A 23,285-nucleotide genomic window follows, 5' to 3' on the forward strand; every position below is an offset into this window, starting at 1 on the left:
GGGGGGGGGGGGGGGGGGGGGGGGGGGGGGGGGGGGGGCTGCAGGGGTGGTTTTCTGCACTGACGTGCTGGCTGAAGTGCTGGGGAGACTGCCCGCCCTCTTGCAGTTGGTGCAAACATTTGCTAATGATTTAACTGTTTGAAATGCATAGCAAAACTACCCAGAGGAACAAGCAGATAGCTATGGGGAGGAAGAAATTCAACATGGATCCCAAAAAGGTAAGCCAACGTTCCAGTGTTCTGGCCTGCAAGGGATTGTGGGATTCACCGGTTTGATTGGCTCTCTCATTTTGGACAAAGGTGGTCGCTCATACCCCCTCACAGGTACCGAGAGTGGAAGTTAAATTTGTATCATGTAGGGGCTGCCAGGGAGTGGGGTGAAGCACAGGTGCCCGCGGGCCTCATCTCTGGACCCGAAGACCTTTTTTTGCGTGTGAGGCTCTGGGTGAGGCCTCCCCGCCCCGGCAGCGGCTGGTGTGGACAGGCCCTCGGCGGGGCCAGGCCGAGCGGTGTGTCCTCCCACTGTGGCATGGCCCACAGCCTGGGGAGCTGGTGGGCAGGGCTGCACCCTGGGTGTCTGCTGGGGGGTTAAATGGCTCAAGTCTGGGGACTTGGTTCCTCCCATTCACCTTCCAGAGAAGACGTCTGCATGAAGGACCGGGAGCTCTCCTGATTGAAGGCAATACCGGGTCTTTTCCTCCAGTTGGATTTTCTAGGAAAACACCCGAAAATAAGGAAACCTGCAACATGCAGCTACTTGTCTATGAGCTTGAACCAGAAGACTTAGCAGAACCTGTAAACGCTTTGTGGAGCATGGCTCAGCTGCAAGACCGTTAGGTTTTGAGACAGCAGAGTGGATCTGAGTTAGCCACCAGGGCTTGAGGTCCTGGAGAGGAACACCGTGTCCCCAGAAGCTTCTAACTGCGGAGCTGACTTCATTCTACAGTGATCTTTAGGTGGCATTCACATCACACACCTTCCTTAGGATTTTATTTATTTATTTTTGGCATTGAGCCTCTGTGCTAATTAATGATTTGTTCGTTCAGTAAATGTTGATAGCAAGAATTGCACTGTGCAAGGTCTAAGATCTGTAAACTTGCATTTCTAGGTGCAAGCACAGTTGCAAAACGTAAAGAAATGGCTTGCAAATGTGGATTCTCCTCAGCCTCACCACAGCTGCCGCCGGAGGAGGGTCTTTGTTTAGCTGGAGTACTCCCACCTCTGCGAAAAGTTTCCTGTTGCTTCCCGATTTTCTGCTTAGGGGGCATCCGCCAGCCCCAAAGTGGAATTCAGCTGTGTCCGGGAATGATTTTGTGAATTTGGTAATGACTTGAGGTTTGGAGCTAGAAGCGTTTTTTGTTGTTTTTTTCCTTTCTTGAGTTGAATTTGCAGAGTTGGCTTAACCAGCAGATTTGATAAGCATTGGCAGCATCTTCAAAGATACCTCACGAGTGGCTGTTTTGGAAACCAGACCTTATGTTTTAAGGTGCAGCGCAGGACAGCACGCCCACAAGTCCGGGGATGAGTCCACGTCCTCCCCACAACGCGCACACAGACAGACACTCTGGTGGCCCAGTGGTGCTGTCCCTCCGCCCGGCTCTAGCCTGTCCTCTCGTTCTGCGCACACCAGGTGTCAGATGTGCAGTCATGAGGGCTGACTCACGCTTCCTGAGAACTTGCCACGCGTCAGGAACTGCTAACGAAGCACTGTAATTAGTACACTTAACCTTACGGGGTGGCTTCCCTTTCAATGCCTGTGGTGCAGTCGGGGGAAATGAGGCACAGAGCCGCTGAGATGTGCCCAGCGTCCTGAGCGAGGAATCCACCTCAGACTCGGGCCTGTGACCACCGCACCCCTCTGGGCTCCCGTGGGAGCCTGGGGTTGGTTGGTTGGCCGCCCCGGGAGTCCAGCCCTGTGGAGTGTCTCCACCTCCAAGTCCGAGGAAGCAGCTGCTTTATCTGCTTTGCCTGGGCTGTGGCCGGCGCCCTACAGGCCTCATTTTGCCTCGATGCCTCTCCACCTGAGCGATTTTTAAGGTATTAATTATTGGTGCTACCCAACAACTTGTTTGTAATTATGGTAAATTTAGTCTGCATGTGGCCCTTTGCTGGGGAAAGATAATGAGAATTCCCTTGTCTTATAGACGATTATAGCACTCGTTGGAGTCCGCTTGGGCCACCATAACAAAATACCGTGGACTGGTGGCCTAAACACTAGACATTTACTTGTTCACCGTTCTGGAGGCTGGAAGTCCAAGGTCAGGCTGCCAGCATGACTGGGTTCCGTGAGAGCTGTCTTCCCCACTTACAGGCGGCCGCCTCCTCACTGTGTCCCCAGAGGGCCCAGAAGAAGCTGGAGAGCGCCCCCTGGTGTCTCTTCTTAAAAGGGCAAGGGTTCCCTCAAATCAGAGCCCCGCCCACATGACCTCGTCTGACCCTGCCTCCCAGGACCCCACTTCGGAACACCATCACACTGGGGGCTAGAGCCTCAAGATGGGGATCTTCGGGAGACTCAGACATTCAGTCCAAAACAGCCCTGGGTGCTCTCACACGCGGCGTTGTGAAACAGGCTTGCATCAGAGACTTTGAGGCTAGCAGGAAATAAGTCACAGAGTGGTGACATTTTGAGCGGGAGCTTCTGTTTCTGCAGGTACATTAGCTACACAGAGGCAGCGCTTGGGGTTAGAAATGAGTAAGAGGAAAGGTTGATTCGATCAAGGAAGCAGGAAACATTCTACAGGCTCTTTTATTCCCAGTTTCCTAGAAATGCCTTTCAAAATATAACATGAATCTGTAACAAGCAGGCGTTCGCTCAGTCGACTAGAAATTGAGGGAACCCTGAAAGATAAAAGATGAGCGGAAGCCCGAAGGACACTTGGGAAAGATTTGCTCTGGGATGGCAGAGCCACGTCAGGGGCTCGGCTCCCTCGGGCAGCAGATGTGGGATCGGGGAGGGGGCCTCCAGATGGTTCATCCTTGGCTGAGCTTGCGCCGAGCAGTGGTGTGTGCCCCCAGGTGGGAGACGCAGGTGTCTCTTCTCCACTGGCCTCACTGAGGAAGAGGAGGAGAAACACCCGCTCCCAGAGACCAGCTTCTGAGCCCCCCAACTGGCCGCATCATCTGCTCCAGAAACAAACGGCGTTCAGTTGGGCTACCAGAAATCCTGAAATACAAAGGTCATCACCCAACCGGGAATCACCAAATGTATGAGCTGCTTGACTCCGTGAAAGAGATGTGAAACACCACAAACAGAACTAACACAGGAGGAAACATTAAAGGTAGGATGTTTTGTATATTATAAATCTCATCAGAGATGATGGGGTGTTGGCTTATCCTTGGTGCAAAAAATGGGGAGTTGTGGAAAAGGTCCGTGGAAGTGAAGAACCAACGCCCTCTGAAAACCCACAGCCCGAGGCTGGGGCGGGGACACGGGCAAGGCGGATCGTGGTGCTCCTGTTCTCCATCGCTCTACGCAGAACCGCGAGAGGCGGGAGGCAGGTCTGGTGGCTCAGATTTCATCGAACAAGTCCCAGGAGGAGAGAATAGAAGACAGAGTGAAGGATGTATGTCAAAGAAATACTGGAATATTTCAGAGCTAGATTAAGATAAAATACTAAAAATCAAAGGGCTCACCAAATGCCAAGCAGGATAAAATTTTTCAGACACTGATCCATAGAAATATCAAGTAAAATGCCAGAAAACTTATGGATAAAGAGAAATTCACTGACTTTCCAGGAAGGAAAGACCAGATTATCTAAGAAGAAACCAGAATCACAACAGGAACACTGGATCAAAGACAGCAGGGAAACTTTCCAAGGTCCGAGGAAACGTGATTTAAAACCTAGAACTCTGGGGAGGCCAGTATAGACCTGCAGAAAACCAAATAAAATAAAAATAATAAAACCTAGCATTCTGACCCATGTGAGGAGGCAAGTGAAGACATTCAGATGTGCAAGGACTCACAAAAGGAACTGCTAACACGTTCCGTGAGCTCTAGAAATTGTGGTTGGAGCAGTGCGTCTATAAACAGGACACGGATCCAGGATGCGGGATAAAACGGGAGAGACTCGAAGAAACCAGCTAAACATACGGTTAAGTCTAAATGAGAGCTTGATTGTTGAAGGAATGTTTTAAAAATCAAAGTCCCAGATTACCTCAATACAGGTGACCCCTGAGCAGCACTGGGTTTGAGCTGGGAGGGTGGAATTTTTTTTTTAGTACATACAGTACAGTACTGGAAATGTATTTCTCTTCCTTACAGCTTTCTTAGTAACATTTTGTTTTCTCCAGCTTACTATCATAAGAATGTTACTGTAATATTGTGATGCTATTGTAAGAATACAGTATATAACATATGAAATGTGTTAATTGACTGCCATGGGTAAGGCTTCTGGTCAACAGTAGGCTACTAGTAGTTAGATTTTTGGGGAGTCAAAAGTTACATGCAGATTTTCGACTAGGGGGTTGGTATGGGAATCCATAACCCCTGCGTTGTTCAAGATCAGCTGTGTGTAAGTAGCATGGGACAAGGGAAGCAGGGAAGTCAACGTTGGCTAAGGTTTTCAAGATGTTCATGGATGAATGTAAGTTGAAATATTAAAATTTTATTTTGTTTTTTAAAGATTTATTTATTTGTCAGAGCGAGTGAGCACAAGCAGGGGGAGTGGGAGAGGGAGAGGGAGAAGCAGACTCCCCGTTGAGCAGGGAGCCCGATGCAGGACTCGATCCCAGGACCCTGGGATCATGACCTGAGCTGAAGGCAGACGCTTAACCGACTAAGCCACCCAGGCGCCCCTAAGTGTTAAAATTTTAAGAGTAACCACTAAAAATAGGGATAAGATAGGATTCCTAAATTACTAGGAAAAATTGAATAAAGAAAACTTAATTCAACAGAAGGCTGAAAAGATATGAGAAATACCCAGTGTATGTGAAGGCTCAGGAAATGAGTGGTAACAAGTTCATAATGACCATAAATTTGATTGGGCTCAGTTACCTCTTAAAAGGCACCTTCACATTAGTTTGAAGAAACAACAATAAAGTCCAGATGTGTTCTGACTGAGACACACACCTGGAACAGAGCACCAAGGTTGAAAACAAGGAAAATAGGAAAAGATACACGAGGTGTAATGGGTTGAATGGTGCCCTCTTCCAGTAGATTCTACTGTTTGATTTTCTAAATGATATTTTTAAAAAGATTTTATTTATTTATTTGAGAGAGGGAGAGGGAGATCACAAGCAGGGGGGTAGGGAGGGGAAAGGGTAGAGGGAGAGAAGCAGGCTCCCCGCTGAGCAGGGAGCCCGACCTGGGGCTCGATCCCAGGACCCTGGGATCATGACCTGAGCCGAAGGCAGATGCTTAACCGACTGAGCCACCCAGGCATTGCCTCTAAATGATATTTTAAAACATAGACATTGTCTAATAATACTGCAACATTTATTAGCATTTACCTAGTGTACTTGGGTCCCGGGCCGCTGTAATGACCACAGACCCGGTGGCCTGAAACAACAGAGGTGTGTTGTCTCACAGGCCCCGGGGCCAGAAGCCTGAGATGCAGGTGTGGGCAGGGTCCGTTCCTTCGCGAAGCTCTGGTGGAGAGTGCGCTCTGGGCCCCCCTCCCCGCTTGCCGTGGCTGCCGGCCATCCCTACTGTCCCCGGCCTGTGGACCCACCGCTCTGCTCTCAGCCTGCTTGTCACATGGACGGCGATGCATGTCAGCGGCTTCCGTGCCCTCCTCCTCTGCTTCTGCCTCTTTGCTTCACCTCCCCAACACAGCCCCGTTCTGCTTCATGACTGCTCTCTCTGACTCTGGCTTTGGGCTCCATTTTCTTTTCTGGTGCCCGGCCTGGGCTCACCCCCGTGGCACTGTGTTTTCTGGTACCTTTTATTTTATTTTATTTTATTTTATTTATTTGACAGAGAGAGACACAGCGAGAGAGGGAACACAAGCAGGGGGAGTGGGAGAGGGAGAAGCAGGCCTCCCGCGGAGCAGGGAGCCCGATGCGGGGCTCGATCCCAGGACCCCGGGATCAAGACCTGAGCCGAAGGCAGACGCTCAAGGACTGAGCCACCCAGGCGCCCCTCTGCTACCTTTTGCAGAGGGAGCTGGAACTTGGCTTGGGGCTCCCCTGGCTGCCCTCTGTAACCTTGAAGCACAGAAGAGATGACCTTGGGCTGGGCCTACTTGCTATTCTCAGATCCTGGTTTTTCAGGCTGTTGCGTAGCCTCCCCAAGGAGCTCCCGAGTGTTTGAATTTTAGAGCAGGTTGTGAGCATCCAGAGCTCAGGAGAGCCTCATCCCCAGGTCCGTTCAGTTCCCGGCAGGGTGTTGGCCGATGGAGTGCCTGGAACATTGTGAATGTGGAAATTGCCAGGCCTAGGGACTCCAGAGAGCGCTGGGAGGCTGGAGAGAACACGGGGCCAGGGTGGGATGGGTGCAAGACTCTGTCAAAGCCACGGCCCCCACCCCCACCCCCCACGGTGCACAGCAGGAGATGGGTGCACAGCAGGAGATGGGCCACAGGGCAAGACAGCCTGCAGCTGCGGTTCCCCCCCCCCCTTTCCCCCTGTCCTCTGCCAACCAATATCACAGCCCAGGGATGTCACCCCAGCTGCCAGCCAGGCACCCATCCCCCAGGGAGCACCTGCTTCCGCCAGGCCCTTGGCTCCAGGACTCGGGCTCCTTTGGAAGCTCTCTCTCCTGTCCCTTGCAATTTGGGGGTGGTGGTACAGCAGGATCTACCAGTTCCACCCACAGCCAGTCTGTGAGTCCTTGGGACACAGAGTCGAGAGAGGCAGACCAGGGCCTCTTTGGCCTCTGACCTCTCGGCCAGGGATGTTAGGTCAGACTGTAAAGTCGGCCCTGCTGCCCAGAGCTCCCCTCCCGCACAGAGCCCTGGGTGCTGGGTGGGGACGGCACCAGCACTCTTGTCCCTCGCCTGGTTTCTGGGGCCTTGCTGGACAGGTGCGTACTCGGGATCGGAGTGCTTCCTTAGGGTATGTGCACGTCGTCCCTTCTAGAAGATGATCCCCGGGGGGCCTGGACTCACTTGAGCTCCCACCAGAAATAGATGAGAGTTAATTTAGGATCGTCAGACATACTGATTTCTTGGTAAACTTTTTTATTTTTTGAAGAACAGCATATGGTGCACAAACTTTGCACAGCGTGACGAATTTTTACACACTAAAATCCTTGTGTAACCCAGAGCAGGATGCGGTGGTGGGGCATCAGGAGTGTCTCTCTGGTGTCTCCTCCTAGCGAACAAATTCCACCCCGTCACCGTAGAGCGGGGCTGCCCGTTGTAAAACTGTAAATATAAATAAGGTACATTCCGTGTCGTCCTTTTATTCCGCGTCACATCTGTCAGATGCATCGATGTCGCTGTGCGTTTATTCTCGTTGCTGCATAGTGTTCCATCGTATGGAATATACCAGAATAGGATTTATCTCTTCTCTTATTGGTTGGATGTTGTTGGGTTGTTTCCAGTTTGGGGGAAATTCTAAATAAGGCTGCTGTGGATATTCACGTGTTTGGAAAAAAAAAGAGCAAAGACTCGGAGGGACCGTGTGGTGTGAGGGAGGGGCACAGAGAGTGGTAGCTGGAAAATCATCTCCGAATTTGTAGAAGGAGAGGCAAATAGAGGACAGAATTCCCTTACCAGCTTTGTCAGCCTGTGTTGGAAACCAGCTCAGAAGCTGTGTCAGAGCTACATTTTCGCTATTCTTAGGGCTTCTCAGGAGAGGAGCCTGGCTGCTTCGGGCCAGGGCAGCGCCTCTGCAGCCTTTCATTTAGAAATTGTCACCTGTGCCCTTGAGGGCCCTCAAGCGGGTGTGGATTTTCACCAGCTTCAGCTCGGTGGCACAGAGATGCGTTACCGTGTTCAGCGGCAGCTCGCAGAAGGCCTCGTGAGGACGGCTTGCACGGCGACTGTGTTCTCCCAGGGCAGGGGTGGCTGCAGGGGCCCCAGTGGCTCCCAAGTAACCGGACCCCAGCCCTGTGTTCATCCCGGCCTTTCCCTCATCCATTGGCCGTGAGGGCGCCGGTCATCACATCTGCATTCCAGGCAGGCAGGAGGGAGAAGGAGCTGCTCACGAGTCCTTTTGGTCAAGAAAGCTTCCCCAGGTCCTCCCTCCGGACTTCTTTCTGTGACCAGATCCGCGTCACAAGGTCATTCCTAGTTGCAGGGGAAGCTGGGAACATGATTACTTAGCGAGGCATGGCAAGGAAAGAGGGGAGCTCGGGGAGGGCGTGGATTGGCCAACCCCAAAGGGCATGTTACTCTCGCACACACAGCAGATCGTTCTCCCGAGCTGGGGAAATTCGGTGTTGTTATTACCTCTGCTTTTATGATCTCTAGTACCTTCTTTGTAATGGTTTGTTTGGTAACCCGTTTATTTGTCTTTTAGCCTGTTAAATTGCCAGGAAGAATGAATGTGCTTTCCTCTGGTGGGCAAAAAAAATGTAGTCTGGGGTGTGAGAATCAGATTGTCCTGGTATTTTTGCCATGTCCCAGCCAGTAAGATCATTACTCTAGATGTATTTCTGTCTTTGAAAAGGGAGTCTGGGCGACCCTCCTAACCAGAGCTTCCTTTCTTATGTCCCTCTTCAGGGAATTCAGTTTCTAATAGAAAATGACCTGCTGCAGAACTCCCCAGAAGACGTAGCCCAGTTCCTGTATAAAGGAGAAGGCCTAAATAAGACCGTAATTGGGGACTATCTAGGTGAAAGGTAAGTTGAAGGAGAACCAGCAGCCCGGCCTGGGCCCGCCCTCCCCATCGGGGTCTGTCACAGTTGCGCGTGGGCGTAAGGCGCACGTGCTACTCCCCACAACTGCGTTGGCCCAGCGCAGTCACATGCTTCCCCTGCCCTTGCGGGGAGAGAGGCGTGGGTGCTCTGGGGCCAGGTAGGGTCTGTGATCTCTGGAAACCTTTACTCAGGGAACCATGGCAGAACTGAAACTGGTGCTGCCTCTTCTCTGTACCTCAGAAAGCATTTTTTTTTTTTTTTTTAAGATTATTTATTTGAGAGAGAGGGTATGCGCTTGCGAGCACATGCAAGGGGGTAGGGGCAGAGGAAGAGGGAGAGAGAATCTCAAGCAGACTCTCCACTGAGCACAGAGCCTGACACAGGGCTTGATCTCATGACCCTGAGATCGTGACCTGAGCTGAAATCGAGTTGGATGTTGAACCAACTGAGTCACCCAGGTGCCCCCTCAGAAAGCATCTTAATCTTCTTTTCATGTTTTGCCCAGAAATAGACCAGATTTCTCAGTGGTTTTCTTCCCCCTGTTGCTTGGGGATATGAGTGAAGGTGGGAAGTTATTTTTTAAATGGAGAGCACTGGACAGATTTACATTCCCAGCCTTCTCTAATTAAGGGTCCATTTGCTGTGCTTAGCAGAGGTTAGGGCAGGAATCTAAGGCAGCACATCCCCTGAGTCAAAGATCAAACAAGAGTGTTTTTAAATAAGAGCCCAACAGTTGCTCATCCGGGGTGGTTTCTGTTTCTAGCTCTTTATTAAAAATAATTGATCAAAGGTGGAAAGCAGACACGTCCTAACTCATTCTGTGTGGCCAGTACTACCTGATGCCAAAACCAGAGATATCACAATTAAAAAACAAAAACAAAAAATCCTGCAGAGCAGTACCTCCCATGACCACTGAAGCAAAAATCCTCAACTAAATATTGGTAAATCAAATCTAGCAATATTTAAAAATGACTATACACCAATACATTCACCCCATGCATGCATTCATTATCCCATGAATACAAGGTTAGTTCAGCGTACAAAAGTCAAAGTAATATACAGTATCAATATAATAAAGAGCAAAACCCACACGATCATCCCAATAGATGTTGGAAAGGCTTTTGACAACATTCCCTGCTTCAAGACAAAAGCGTTCAACAAACCAGGAAAAGAAGGGAACTTCCTCAATATGATGCAGGGCACCTGTGAAACCCACAAGCTGACTTTATGCTTTCTTCTAAGAGCAAGAACAAGATAAGGTTGACTGCTCTCACCACTTCTCTCCAACATGGTACTGGCAGTTCTAGGGCAAGAAAATGAAATTAAAAGCATCTAGTTTGGAAAGGAAGAAATAAAACTTTGTTTGCAGAAGACAGAATTGTGTATGTAGAAAATCCTGAAGAATCACTAAAAACATTAGAACTAATAAACAAGTTCAGTAAGGCTGCAGGATACAAGATCAATATGTAAAATTCAGTTGTACTTTTAAATGGTAGCAATGAGCAAGCTTGGAAAAGATACTAAGAAAAACAGCTCCATTTTATAATAGCATTAAAAGGAATAAAATACTTGGGAATAAATTTAATAAAAAGTACAAAATACTTACTTTGAATTACAAAACTTTGGAAAAAATGAAAAGACCTACGTAAATGGAAAGATATCCCGTGTTCATGGAGTGGAACTTTGATCTACAGACTTAACTCATTCCCTATCAAAATCCCAGCTAACTTATTTGTAGAAGTTGACAGACTCATCCTAAAATTAATGTAGAACATCATGGGACCCAAAATAGCCACGGTCTTGGAAAAGAAGAACAAAGTTGCAGAACTCACATATAAGACAGACTAAAAACAGTAATCAAGATAGTGTGGTACTGGTGTAAGGGTAGACTTCTAGATCATGGAGTAGAATGGAGAATCTAGAAATAAACCCTTGTGTTTATTGTCACGTGATTTTCGATGAGGGTGTCGGGACAGTTTAGTAGGGGAAAGAACAGTCTTTCAACGAATGGTCTGGCACACCTGGATATCCACATGCAAAAGAATACCATTGGACCACTCGGTACGCAAAAATTAAACTGGATCAAATACCTACATGTGAGAAGGAAAACTATAAAACACGTAGAAGAAAACATAGGGGTAGATCTTTGTGACCTTGGATTAGGCAAGAGTTTCTTAGATGTGACACCAAAAACAAACAGCAAAAGAAAAACATAGGTAAACGGGATATCATCAAAATCAAAAACTTTTGTGTTGAGAAGGACATCATTAAGAAGGTGAAGAGGCAATCCACAGACTAGGAGAAATTTTTACAAGTCACATATAAATCTAATAAGGACTTCTATCTAGAATATATGAAGAACTCTTACCACTCAATAATACGACAGCTTAATTATAAAATGAACAAAGCATCTGAATGGACATTTCTCCAAAGAAGATCCATAAATATGTGATAGGGCCATAAGCACACAACTGGATGTTCAGCATCCTTAGCCCCCATCAGGGAGCTGCAGATCAAAACCACAGTGAGCTACCACTTCACAACCACTAGGATGTTTGTAATAATAATAAAAATAATAAGCGGGCGCCTGGGTGGCTCAGTTGGTTAAGCGACTGCCTTCGGCTCAGGTCATGATCCTGGAGTCCCGGGATCGAGTCCCACATCGGGCTCCCTGCTCAGCAGGGAGTCTGCTTCTCCCTCTGACCCTCTTCCCTCTCGTGCTCTCTGTCTCTCATTCTCTCTCTCAAATAAATAAATAAAATCTTTAAAAAAAAAAAAGATAATAAGCGTTGCCCAGGATGTGGGAAAATCAGAGCCCTCACGTCCCGCTGGTAGGATGGGAGGTGCCGTGGCTGTGGGAAGTAGTTGGCCGGTCTTCAAAATACGACCCAGTAATTCACCCAAGAGCAGTAAAAACGTACATGTGCACACACACTCCCAAATGTTTGTAGCCACGTGATTCTCGGTAGCCGAAAGGCGGAAGCAGTTCCGATGTCCATCGGCTCGGATGTCCCTCAGCTGGTGGATGGGCAAGATGTGGTTCCTCCCGACGATGGACTGTTTATTGCCCACAAGGAGCAGGGTGCTGCTGCATGCCGCCGCGTGTTGGGTGACTCCCTTTATGCAGAGTGCTCGGGATAGGTGAAGTGAGGGAGACAGAAGGCCGACTGGTTGCCTGGGGCTGGCAGATTGGGAGATGGCGTTTCTTTTGGGGTAATGAAAGTGTTGAGAAACTGATTGTGGTGATGGTTCCACAGGTCTGCAGATAAATTACAAGCCATTGAATGGTACACTTGAAATAGGACAGTTGTGTGGAACGTGAATTGCGTTTGAACAAAGCTAAAAACAAAAAACCAACAAAACAACACACCCCACAAAAAGCCTGAGCGGTGGCCCAGGGGTGGCAGCGCCTCATGAATCGCCTGTGCCGCGAGGGCCAGAGTCCGAGTCCGCCATCGTTGTGCGGTTGTGCGGCAGGTGCGAGATGAACGATGACGTTTGTCATACGCGGCCTGGCGGCTCCTGCAGTCGACAAGTACCGCGTGCCTGCAGGTTTTGAGTTCCAGAAAATACCAAGTTCCACGTCTGTGCCAGGCTCTGTTTGAGGCACATGGGTTGTGTTGTTTAAAAAAAAAAAAAATAAAGCTGGACTCACCCGCTCGTGGAGCTGTACTCTGCCGGACCGATACAGGCAATATGTAATAAGCATAGTAAGTGTGAAAACCATGTCCCCCCTATGTTAGAAGGTGTCGGGGCAAAGAAGTGGAAGCGCGTAAGGGCGTTGGGTGAGCTGCGGTTAGCAGTTAGGCTAGGCTGGTCAGGGTTGTGTCATTGAGAAAGTGCAAGGACGTGAGGGGGACGAAGGTGCTCTGCAGGCCGGTGTTGGGGGAGAGCAGGACAGGCAAGAGGGGCAGTGTGTTGGGGGCAGTGTGGCTGGAGCGGCGGTGGGGGGGAGGGTGGCAGAGGCTCTCAGGGTGACGACGGGCCCCTCTGCCCGTTGCTGGAGGCGGGGGAAGCTTCCCAGTCGGGGAAGGACGTGGTCTGATTCACAGCTCAAAGCCGTGGGGACTTGCGGGGGACATCCAGGTGTGATGGTTCAGAGGGGGGTCCGGCAGGAGGCAGGCTCCCAGGTGCTGTTTGCATCACAGGCGAGTGTGGCTGGAGGGGAAGTGTGGACTGAGGACCAAGCCTCAGGGGCCCCCCTGCAGGGGGGCCAGGCTGGCAGCGGGAGTGGGGGTGCAGCCGCCCCTCTGATCACTTGCCCTCTCTGGTCCCGCCTTGGGGTCCTCACACCAGCTGCAGCCTGTGCACCTGAGCCCAGGAAGGGGCCAGCTCCGCACCCCGCGCTCGGCGAGCCCTCTCAGCCAGGCAGGCTGCAGCGCTGGGGCTGGGACGGTGGGCGCTTGCCTTTCATGCCGACCCCCGTGGCTCTAACCCGGTGGCTGCTGCCATGGCTTGGGTGCTCAGCACGGTGTCGGGCCTGCTCCCCGGTCTTCGCTGCTGCCTGCCTGAGACGGGCTGGGTGCTCGCCGCCTCCTGGGGCGCCCCCCCCACACCCACATCTGCGCGGACCCCCAAGGCCTCAGACGGCAGCTCGCCCCAGAGAAAGGAGGGGAACGTCGCGACGTGTGCTCTGTGCCTGTGCCCCTTCCCGAGGCCGTGTTCATCCTTGCAGCCCCGCGGGCGGGGGTCCCTTTGCAGGTGGCGCTGAGCCGTGGCCGTTCCTCGTGGTTGATGGATCGTGCGCGGGCAGGGCAGGCCTGTGGGGTGGCAGCACCCTTGTCTTTAGCGAGGCCTGGTCTGCTCTGCGGTCCCGGAAGGCTGAGGGACTGGCGTCGCCTTGTGTTGTGGCCTGCACGTGTGGTGACCACGGCGTTTCGCTGGCTCGGGCTGTCCTTACTGTCCCTTGTGACCAGGACCTGGGCAAACTCCAGTGAAGCGTGTTGTCCTCCTCTGCGTTTACGTAAAAGTTGAGGCCTTTGTCTTCTCGCATTTAGTCTGGTTTTAAAAGCTCTTGCGCACTGGCCCGGTTGGCGACCCGGCGCCGGGCGCCCGCAGCCCCGCCCGCGAAGTGGGAACGCCGCCCGCGGCCGCCGGGTGGGAGAGCGGAGGCGGAGCGCGCGCCTGGCGCTCGGAGCTGCCGCGGGGCTCGTGCCAGCCGCCCGCGGTCTTCCGACGGCCTCGGGACCCTGACCGGCACCGACTGGGAGAGAAACTCCTAACTCCTACCGAGCCTCCTTTGTCCTAAGCCTGAAAACGAACGTGCAGTGTAACAGATCTGAACTTCTAGTTCTGCAAGACAAAAACCCACAGACACTTGCTATACAAAGGAAAGGTCTTTCTTTTGAAATGATTGAAATTCTGTGCAGTGGCCTTGGACCGCATTTGCTTTCTTTCCCAGGGACGACTTTAATATTAAAGTTCTTCAAGCGTTTGTCGAACTCCATGAGTTTGCTGATCTGAACCTCGTTCAAGCCTTAAGGTAAGTGTCGGCGTGTCGGCTGTCCGCGGGGGGGGGGGGGGGGGGGGCGGGAGCCGGAGGCCGGCGCCCCCACGGGGCCTCCGAGCCCGTGGTGTCCCCAGAGCTGCAGAGAGGCCCCCGGGCGTTTGCAGACCAAGCCCGTGCTGGCCTCAGTGGGATGGCAGGGGGTGCCCTGTGTTTCTCACCCGGTATTTGGCAGTCGGGCGCGTTCTTCCCACTTCCGCAGCTGAGTCTCGGTGCTGCCCAGGCGCGGGCCTGCTTCCCACTGCATTTGGTCTCAAACAGCAGCCTCGTGGACGTCCCCGCCTTGTCCGGGTGAAGCCAGGTGTCCCTACGCCCCGGACCCTGAAACGCCACCGTCCCCTGGTGGTCCTTTCTCCGTAGGCAGTTCTTGTGGAGCTTTCGACTTCCGGGGGAGGCGCAGAAGATCGACCGCATGATGGAGGCGTTCGCGTCCCGCTATTGCTTGTGCAACCCCGGCGTCTTCCAGTCCACAGGTCGGCAGCGCTGGGGCCCGGGGCCGGGGAGCCTCTGCCCGGGGGCGGGGGGGGGGGTGCGCCTCTGGCCAGGCGCGCGGCTGAGGGCCCCTGCACCCTCCACCCTCTTGCAGACACCTGCTACGTGCTGTCGTTCGCCATCATCATGCTCAACACCAGCCTCCACAACCACAACGTGCGGGACAAGCCCACGGCCGAGCGCTTCGTCACCATGAACCGTGGCATCAATGAGGGAGGGGACCTCCCAGAGGAGCTGCTGCGGGTGAGCTCCCCGCCCTTGGGGCCCTAGAGCTGGCCCTCATGCCTCGGGAGCAGCGGTGGGCAACGTTTACCATCAGGCACCTGCAGGGTCCCTCGCGGCCCCGGTCCCACCGAGCCCGGTGCCCTCGGGGACACGCGCCACCGCCCGGCCCGTTCGCCCCCGGCTGTGTCCCTGAGTGCGCTGTCCCCTGTGCTCCTCGCAGAACTTGTACGAGAGCATCAAGAACGAGCCGTTCAAGATCCCCGAGGACGATGGCAATGACCTGACGCACACGTTCTTCAACCCCGACCGCGAGGGCTGGCTCCTGAAGCTGGGTGAGTGGTGGCCGGCGGGCGGGCCCCGCGCTCGGAGCCCCCAGCCCTCGGCAGCCAGGGGCCCCGACCAAAGGCAGAACCGCTAGAAGCGAGGGCCGTTGGGCCGAGTCCGCCCACCGTAGCCGGCCGCACGCCCCAGACTCGATGGCTGCCGCTTTGAGCCCTACCCCGTCCGAACGAGGCCCTGCCGGCCCTGTCCACGGCAGAGAATAACGCCCGGGCTGCACGAGCGTCCCAGAAAACTGCTCAGTTAGCGTCCAGATAGACCCAAGGCAGTTTTCTGTACCAGAGGCAGGTGCATTTACTGCGAGAACCTGCGTGCCTTTCTCTTGGTTTGGTGTGGCTGATTTTTGATGCGTGGTTTAAATGTGCCTTCTTGTTGTTTTCCTTCTGCCTGTGGCTCCCACCTTTCTGTTCTGTGACGGGCTGTCCCTGCTTGTTCTGCGTTAGGAGGTACGTACCCAGTGGCTTCCTGCCCCTTCCCCAGCTGCTCATTCCTCTCTCTGTTTCTCTCCCCCGTTGGTCTGTGTGAAGCTCTGATCTGTGGCTGCCATTCATCTGACCCCTGTGGCTTTGGACTTGCTGGGGTTAGCTTCATGCAGGGTGCGGCGAATGTGACAGCTACACCCCCGGGCCGGGCGAGGCGTGGCCGGAATGCCAGCCCTTCGGCGCTGGGAGCGCATGGGAATGCGTGTGGGACCGAGCCTGCCCATCCGTGTCCTTAGGGCCTGAGCAGCCTCGAGCCTGCTGGTCGCCTGCTCCCTCCCCGTACATCACCGGTTGCCTCTCATACTAACCAAGCAGCGCATGTTTGCACCACCCCTGGATGGAGTCCGGACGTGTTCAAAGGGCTTCCCAACCATTGACGAAGAAGCAGAGTAGCGTTGATATTTTCTGGGCAATTTTAGGAATTGGTAGGGTGGTTTTTTGTTTTGTTTTTCTTCTGGGGGCGGGGGGGATTTCTGCCTTACTGTGACACGAGAGCCTGTGAGACGTGACGGCATGTACCGACCAGGCATGGTCGCTGTAGAACACGCTGTGAGACCCCGGGCCTAAGAGAATCGCCGCGACTTTGTGTTCGTAATCGAGGCGAGGGTAAGGGGCGGGCGTGAAGGCGTGTGCCAAGGCTCGGCCGTTCCGATTTGGGGTCTTGCTCTGGCTTCTCTCTGGCTGTGCTGAGGTTTGGGGGAGTTCTAGATAGATCTTTGTCTAGAAACCCAGAGCCATAGCCGTGGACGTGGAGATGCATCTCTCAGGTCACCCCAAACCTGTGGCCCCGGGGTCAGGGCAGAGGGGGGACGTGTCCGACATGCCAGGGAGGGCCCCTCGTGTGACAGCGACAGTGTGAGCCTGCCTGGCAGCTGGTGTGGCCTCGGCACCAGCGGGAGATGCACCTGCTTCGAAAGAGAACCAAACGAGGGAGACAAAGGCACAGCGGGGCTTGTGTTCCATCTGTGCTCCAGGTGCGCACGTAAGCAGTGCTCAGAGCACCCCGAGGAGCCACGGAGCTGGCAGGGTGCTGAGTGGGTGCCCAAGGGGCCCCCTGCAGCCAGTCGTGGCCTCGGCACGGTGGGGCCCGGGGTCGGCTCCCTCCGAGCTCCGCCGCCACGTGAGCGGGTGTGAGGAGAAGTCACGGTGCTGGCGTTCTCGGCACCTGTCACAAAGCTAGGGGCGATGGTGCCGCCCAGAGCTCGGGCCCGCCGGCCAGCGGGTGACTGCCCGGGACCTCCTCCCCAGAGCCCCAGCGAGCCCGCCGCCCTCGGGCCCACGCAGCCTCCGTACCCTCTCCGTGCACAGAGCTGTGGCCGTGCCGAGAGCGGGTTTCCCAGCGGGTGGGTCTGCTCTGCACAGCTGCTGGGCCTGGACACAGTCCTGCCCCCAGGCCGCCTCCCGGGAGTCTTGACGCTGGCCTGGCCTCTAGGGACGGCTGGTGGGCGTCAGGCCCCGAGGGCCAAGAAGGCAGGCAGTCCGCTGGAAGCTGATGCCGGCGATGCGTTAGCTGGGCCTGGGTTCGCTCTGGGCCCTTATCCAGCACAGGGCAGACACAGGCTGGACACGGACGTGCTTGGCCACAGGCCTACAAGACAAGCGGAGGAGACAACGTGTGTTCTGTGCACGCACTCAGATAGGAGTGGAGGTCACCATGTGACCTTGCTTGTGTCTCATCATAGACTTGGTCTTAGGCCAGGTGGAACTTTCAGAAGGCCTGGATGCTTTGCAAGAACTAGGAGCATTGTAGTGTTGCTTCGTGATCATCAAGGAAATGCCTTACAGTCGCTGAGGTTTGAGAAGGGGTCGGTTCTGTTCACAACACGGGCACATGGGTCAGAGTTGAGCTGTCCTGCAGAAGGAGTATGTGTTGTCGGGGGGTGGGTACCGTGTGCCTGGGAGCAGCCGCGGAAGCAGCAGCAAGTTCGGAGTGGAGAAGCCGGGCGCGAGTGCTGTGTGTCTGTGTGTGCGTCCGTCCGTGTGTCCATCCCCGTCTCCTGAAGCTCAGCCAGGAACACACGTAGGCAGAGCCTGTCTGTCCCTTTGCAGCGAGACCTGCGATGGCTCCGACCCCCGCTTCCCCCCCCCACTGGGCCTGCCCCCCTGAGCTGTAAGGGTACCTGGGGCTGGGCTGGGAGGCCCTTGGCCATGACCACCGGGCTAGGGATTGGGCTCCCCAAGACGGGCCACTGAACTCAGGAGCAGTGGGGCGGGTGCTGCGGCGGGGGGGCAGAACGCTGAGAAGCCTTCCCAGCTAAGCCGTTGTCCTGGTGTCGGGTGGTGCAGGGTCCCCGTGGGGCTGGGGGTGAGGACACACAGGGCGCCCCCTCGTGGCCCAGTGCAGGAGCGCAGACGGAAGGGCAGGCACTGGACAGATGGGCAGCGTGTGGGCTCCTGGGGGGATTCTCTGAGAGCCTGCTTGTGCAGCTGAGGGGAGGGGAGGTGCTAGCAGGGGAGTGGGAGCTCGGGGCAGCAGGGTGGCCGGAAGGAAAGGCGGGGGCCGGGAGGGGAGCCACGAGGAGGCCTTGGAGGCCGCTGAGGGGTTGGGGTCCTAGGCCGACAGGGTGCGAGCCTTTGGGAGCTTCAGGCATGGAGAGCCGGGATGAGCTTACCTTTTCAAGGGACGCCTCTGGGGGAGGGGGGACATGGGGGTGGGAGGCTGGCGGCCCGGTCCAGCACCAGCGCAGCCAGAGATAGACCTGGTGGGAGGGAGGTAGAGTGAACTGGGCTGGGGCGATGTACCTGGAGAATCTGTGCTGTCCCATCACTGGAGGACTTTGGGACGAGGGTCTCCTGGGTCCCCTCCCTGTGAAGGTGGGCTCACGGCTCGCCTGGGACTTGGCTCAGCGTTGGGCGGAATGGCCAACGTTTCCACGAGGAAGAAGGGTCCCTTCCTTCACCACTCCCCCCCCCGCCCCCCGGAAGCGGGATGTCTTCTCTGCCTGGATTTCTGCAAACATCAAGGCCAGAGGCACTCTTGCCTCAGCCCCGGCTGACCTGGGAAGCCGGCCCGTGTGCCTTCCTGTCCCTCCGTGACCCCCGGCCCCACATGACCCACGCGGCCTTTCCCCCCACACCATGGCCCCTCAGCCCCGGCGGCACTCGCCTGCTCACAGGTTGTAGAGAGGCGGGCGAGCTCCGCCTCGAATGTCACCTCGGGGAGTGACAGCAGGGACGACTACTTGCTTGTGCCCACAGATTGCTTGATTCTGTTACCCTGCGCGTGTTTTTCTCGTAGATTGTTTTTTTAAACTTCACGTCAGAAGCAAGGGCTGGAAATTGAAGCCCGTTTGTGCTGAATATTTGGGGGTACAAGATTTCCTTCTCTGTAGTGAAAGGAGAGGAGACACAGATGGGCTGTGTGTGTGTGTGTGTTTACATGTGTGTCCCGATCTTGTTAAGAGATTAAGTCAATCGAGTAATTCCCTGGACCAAGGAGTAATTGATGGCGATGGATCCCAGGGCCAGCCAGAGCCCCGGGGTAACAGGATTAGGCCCCGGACGGGCCCGGGGAGCCGCACTGACTTCATCCTGTTGTCATTTCCATGTGGGGAAATCAAGCCCATTCATCACGACTAACGTTTCCACAAAGGCCTTTGGAAAGTGGTGGCCCAGGTGGCCGGGGCCGGGGCGCCGGTGCTGCCCGGGTGGGGGTGCATGTGGGGCCCCGGCAGCGCCCCGCGCGCGCTCGTCGCCACCCCGGTGCCAGGCCACACGGCTCGCCCGGGACCTGGCTCAGCGTTGGGCGCAATGGCCAACGCTTCCACGAGGAAGAAGGGAGCTTAAGACCGAGCTTGGCTCCTGGTGGCATTTCTGAAGACAGTCATTTCTGCAGGTCCCGGGCCCGCCCTTGAGGGCCCCGGGGCCCCAGCGCGTGCGGGCTGCGGCTCACGAGCTCCTTCTGCTTCTAGGAGGGCGGGTGAAGACCTGGAAGCGGCGCTGGTTCATCCTCACCGACAACTGCCTCTATTACTTTGAGTACACGACAGTAAGTACGGGGCGGGCTGCCGGGCCGGGCGCACGGCCCTCGGGGGGCGCGGGCCTGAGCGAGGCTGCCCGTGCGCTCTTTCTCGCAGGACAAGGAGCCCAGGGGCATCATCCCCCTGGAAAACCTCAGCATCAGGGAGGTGGAGGACCCACGGAAACCGGTAAGCTGGCCTCCTCTTGCCGCCCCTGCCCTCCGGCGGCCGCAGCGCTGGTGACGGCGCTCTGTCTGTCTCCGCCAGAACTGCTTCGAGCTTTATAACCCGAGCCATAAGGGCCAGGTCATCAAGGCCTGTAAAACCGAGGCGGACGGCCGGGTGGTGGAGGGCAACCACGTGGTGTACCGGATCTCCGCCCCGAGCCCCGAGGAGAAGGAGGAGTGGATGAAGTCCATCAGGTGCGCGCCGGGCCCCGCTCAGAGCCCCGCCGGCCCCGGCGCTTCCTGTGCCCGCGGCGCGGTGGGAGAGCGAGTGCGCGTGTGCGAGGGCGTACGCATGCGAGCGTGTGGGCCTGCCCGTGGGGGAGTGCGCGAGCGTGCGAGCGTGTACGGCGGGGGTGCGTGCACGTGCGCTGCACCTGCCCGCGCGCACGCGCACTGCCGCGTGCGGGACCGGCCGCCGCCTGCAGACACACGCGGCCCCAGCGGCCCCGCTTGGGGGCGCTGCAGGGCGCCCTCCGACCTCAGGACTCTCCTCTCCCCCCAGAGCGAGCATCAGCAGGGATCCTTTCTATGACATGCTGGCCACGAGGAAGAGGAGGATTGCCAATAAGAAATAGAGCTTTCCCGGCCTCGGCAGGTGGAAGTGGGAACCAAAACCCCGCAGCAGAAAGTGACTGGGAGCCTCCCCGACACCCTGGGCCCCGCCTCGCTCTCCCGCCGCCTCCCCGGAGGAGGCAGCGCCGCACCGCGCCGGCCGCGCGGCGGGAGCGCGCTCTGGGGTCGCCGGGGCCCCGCGCCGCCGCCGCCGCCCTCCCGCCGCCCCGAGGGAAGCTGGCGCCCGCCGTGCCGCACGTGCTCGCCCGGGGCTGCGCCCTCCGGTCCAGAAGCCGCTGTTTTCTAGCAGACGAGGAAGGAAAAGCGACCACTTTTTTACTCAGAGTTTTTTTCTCAGATATACAGGATTATAGCTTTTATATGCCTTTTTATATTCTGAAATTATAACGGAAGATACTTTGTAGCAGTAGTATTTCTAGAACGGCAGCTATAAATCTCACTCCTGGTTGCACAGCAGACACCGGGCACTGAAGGAGGAGTCCGTCTGCACGACGCGCGCAGCCCGCCGGGGCCGGGCCGGGCCGGGCCGGGCGTGCGGGCTGCTCTTCCGCTCGGATCGCCTTCGAGAGGGGCGGGTCGTTACAGGGGATGGCTCTGGGCGTTTCTCTGGTCACCGGCCCGGCGCCGGCTCGGTCTGTGTGCTGAGCCCCAGGAAACGGCAGCTGCTGGCCTGTGTGGCCCCGCCCCCCGCAGTTCCACGTGGTTCACCGGAACCGTGGTTCCGACCAGCTCCCGACCAGTCTGCGCCGCTTAAAACCTGTCGGCAAGACCAATGCTTTTTACTGACCTGGTGACAATCGGACCCGATCTCTTGAGGTAACGTGTAGCCAAGTAGCCAGAACGACTCCCGTCCCGTGTTTTCAGAGACTGACCCTCTGGCCAGGAGCAGGGAGAGCGCACGCTGCGGGTCGGAGGCTGGGGGCGCTTAGGGTTTCCTGTAAATAGTGCAAAACCCCCACACAGCTGGCGGCGGAACTTGGGGAGCCCCCGGTCAGGCGGCCGTCGGGGTGCTGTTGCCCTAGTAGTAGGTGCTCAGGCCGTCTGCCGGAGGGAGGATGGGTCTCCGCGCAGGACGGGGCCGCCGCGCGGCGAGGCTGGGGTGCTGCTGCGGCCCCGCCCCCCGCCCCGCCCCCCGCCCCGCCCCGCCGCGTGGGCCCCGCCCCGCCTCTGCGCCCCTCGGCGGCCCGCGCGGCCCGCGCAGGATGCAAGTCCCGGACGGCGGACCTCGGGCCGTCGGCCCCCGCTGGGGACGTTCAGTGCGAGGGACTGTGCCTGTGAGCTGCCGTGGCGCGGGAACGGGCCGCTGGCCTGGCACCGCTGCCCTGGACGGAGCTTAGGCGCTAGAGGCCGAGCGTCCGAGCCCGGGGCCCTCTGACCTGCATCAAACGGACTTCGTGGTTTCATTCCCAAGCTCGTAGGCTTTGTTACTGTACCGATACCTCAAATTCGAAACTTGGGTTTTGAGACAGGCCCGTCGGCGTTCTCGAAGTGCGCGGCTCCGGCCTCCAGTCCTCGTGAGCAGACGGCGCCGGCCACAGTGGCCGTAGCGCGCACGGGGAGCCCGTCCCCGGGTGTCGGCCCCGGGTGGGCCCCGGGGAGGCAGGCCTCTCTCGCTGGGCCTTGGCCGCGGTGGGGGCGGGAGAACGAGCTGGAGGAAAGCCCCGTGGGAGGGCTCCCTTGGGCGCCTGTGAAGGCGCGGCCCGTCGGGCTGATGCCCCGCGAGCCTACCCGGCCGAGGCCGCGGTGCTCGGACGCGGGGCAGGTGGGCACCTGCCGTCCGCGTTAGGGGAGGTCCTCGAATCCCGGGTTTTGTTGTGACAGTTTAACGCACCGACTTGCGAGTCCGCGATGCCCGGCAGGGCAGGGGGGCTGTGCGGCCCGGCCGCCGGCCGGGCCGCCCGGCCCGGGGCCGCGCCCCCCCCCCCCCCCCCCCCCCCCGCGCCCCCCCCCCCCCCCCCCCCCCCCCCCCCCCCCCGTCCGCGCGCAGCGCTGGAATTTAGTCCCAACTCTGGCCAAAGACAAGCTCTCCTCCAGAGGCCAAGGGCAGGAGGCGGTGGAGGGCGTGCGCCGGGCGGACGGCCGCGGCCCCCCAGCCTCGGTTAACACTTGAGGTTGAACTGGATGACCCTGGACCCAGGCAAGCAACAGTGTCTTCAGGACTACGGAGCAACCTTCAACAGTTTAAAGTGGTACCAAACCGAATCAAAATAGGAGCTATTTATAGATGAAGCAGCATTTAGTGCTTCATATAAAGCAATGCATATTTTTAAAAGTTAAAATGCATATTATCTACATAGATGTGCTTTGCTGAGAAGTTAGGTCTGTTGTAGACCCGAAACCACACGTTGTGATTTCACATTTTCTTATTTTTTCTTAGACATTTCTATTTACAGTAAATATAGTTAATATGTAAATAATGTACAGAGAGATTTCTGGAGTGTTTGTTATTCAATGTATATACTCCCACAAGTTGCATGAAGAAATACCTTATTATCGATACTTTGTTGTAAAATGAATAGCAAAATTGGAAGGTGTATGGCCATCAAATTGCAAATACCGTGTCCACAGAATAAAAAATGCATTGTTCAAAGAATACTACCTAGGACCTGGTTCTTTAAAATAGATCGTCGGGTCCAGGAACTTGCTCCCTGTCCCTTCCTCATCCCGGGCTTGGGCTTCAGAGGAGTCTAAGACCGTGAAGGCAGCAGCAAGAAGGTGGTGAGAAGGGTCTGGTAAGCAA

The 23,285-nt window shown here is 56.1% G+C and overlaps 2 protein-coding genes across 3 annotated transcripts in view; one reads left to right on the forward strand and one right to left on the reverse strand.

Moving 5' to 3' along the window:
* The window catches only part of CYTH3 (cytohesin 3), an 88,582-nt gene extending 66,921 nt beyond the window's left edge, over positions 1-21,661 (forward strand). The window contains exons 4-13 of one of the 2 annotated variants that reach the window (XM_034988345.1): positions 152-218; positions 8,606-8,724; positions 14,144-14,224; positions 14,609-14,721; positions 14,835-14,983; positions 15,186-15,297; positions 19,698-19,774; positions 19,863-19,934; positions 20,013-20,167; positions 20,475-21,661. In XM_034988345.1, coding sequence (XP_034844236.1) covers positions 152-218; positions 8,606-8,724; positions 14,144-14,224; positions 14,609-14,721; positions 14,835-14,983; positions 15,186-15,297; positions 19,698-19,774; positions 19,863-19,934; positions 20,013-20,167; positions 20,475-20,547 — 1,018 coding nt within the window. In that variant the 3' untranslated portion in view covers positions 20,548-21,661. The other variant, XM_034988346.1, reaches the window with a different exon arrangement.
* Positions 21,662-22,499: 838 nt separating this feature from the next.
* USP42 (ubiquitin specific peptidase 42) overlaps positions 22,500-23,285 on the reverse strand; it is a 49,693-nt gene continuing 48,907 nt past the window's right edge. Inside the window, exon 18 of the transcript XR_004676257.1 lies at positions 22,500-23,274. The gene's annotated coding sequence lies outside the window, so the exon portion shown is untranslated. The remainder of the gene's footprint in view (positions 23,275-23,285) is intronic.

Source organism: Mirounga leonina, unplaced genomic scaffold (genome assembly GCF_011800145.1).
Source record: "Mirounga leonina isolate KUSES-001 unplaced genomic scaffold, KU_Mleo_1.0 Mir_454, whole genome shotgun sequence".
NCBI classification, from domain to species: domain Eukaryota; kingdom Metazoa; phylum Chordata; class Mammalia; order Carnivora; family Phocidae; genus Mirounga; species Mirounga leonina.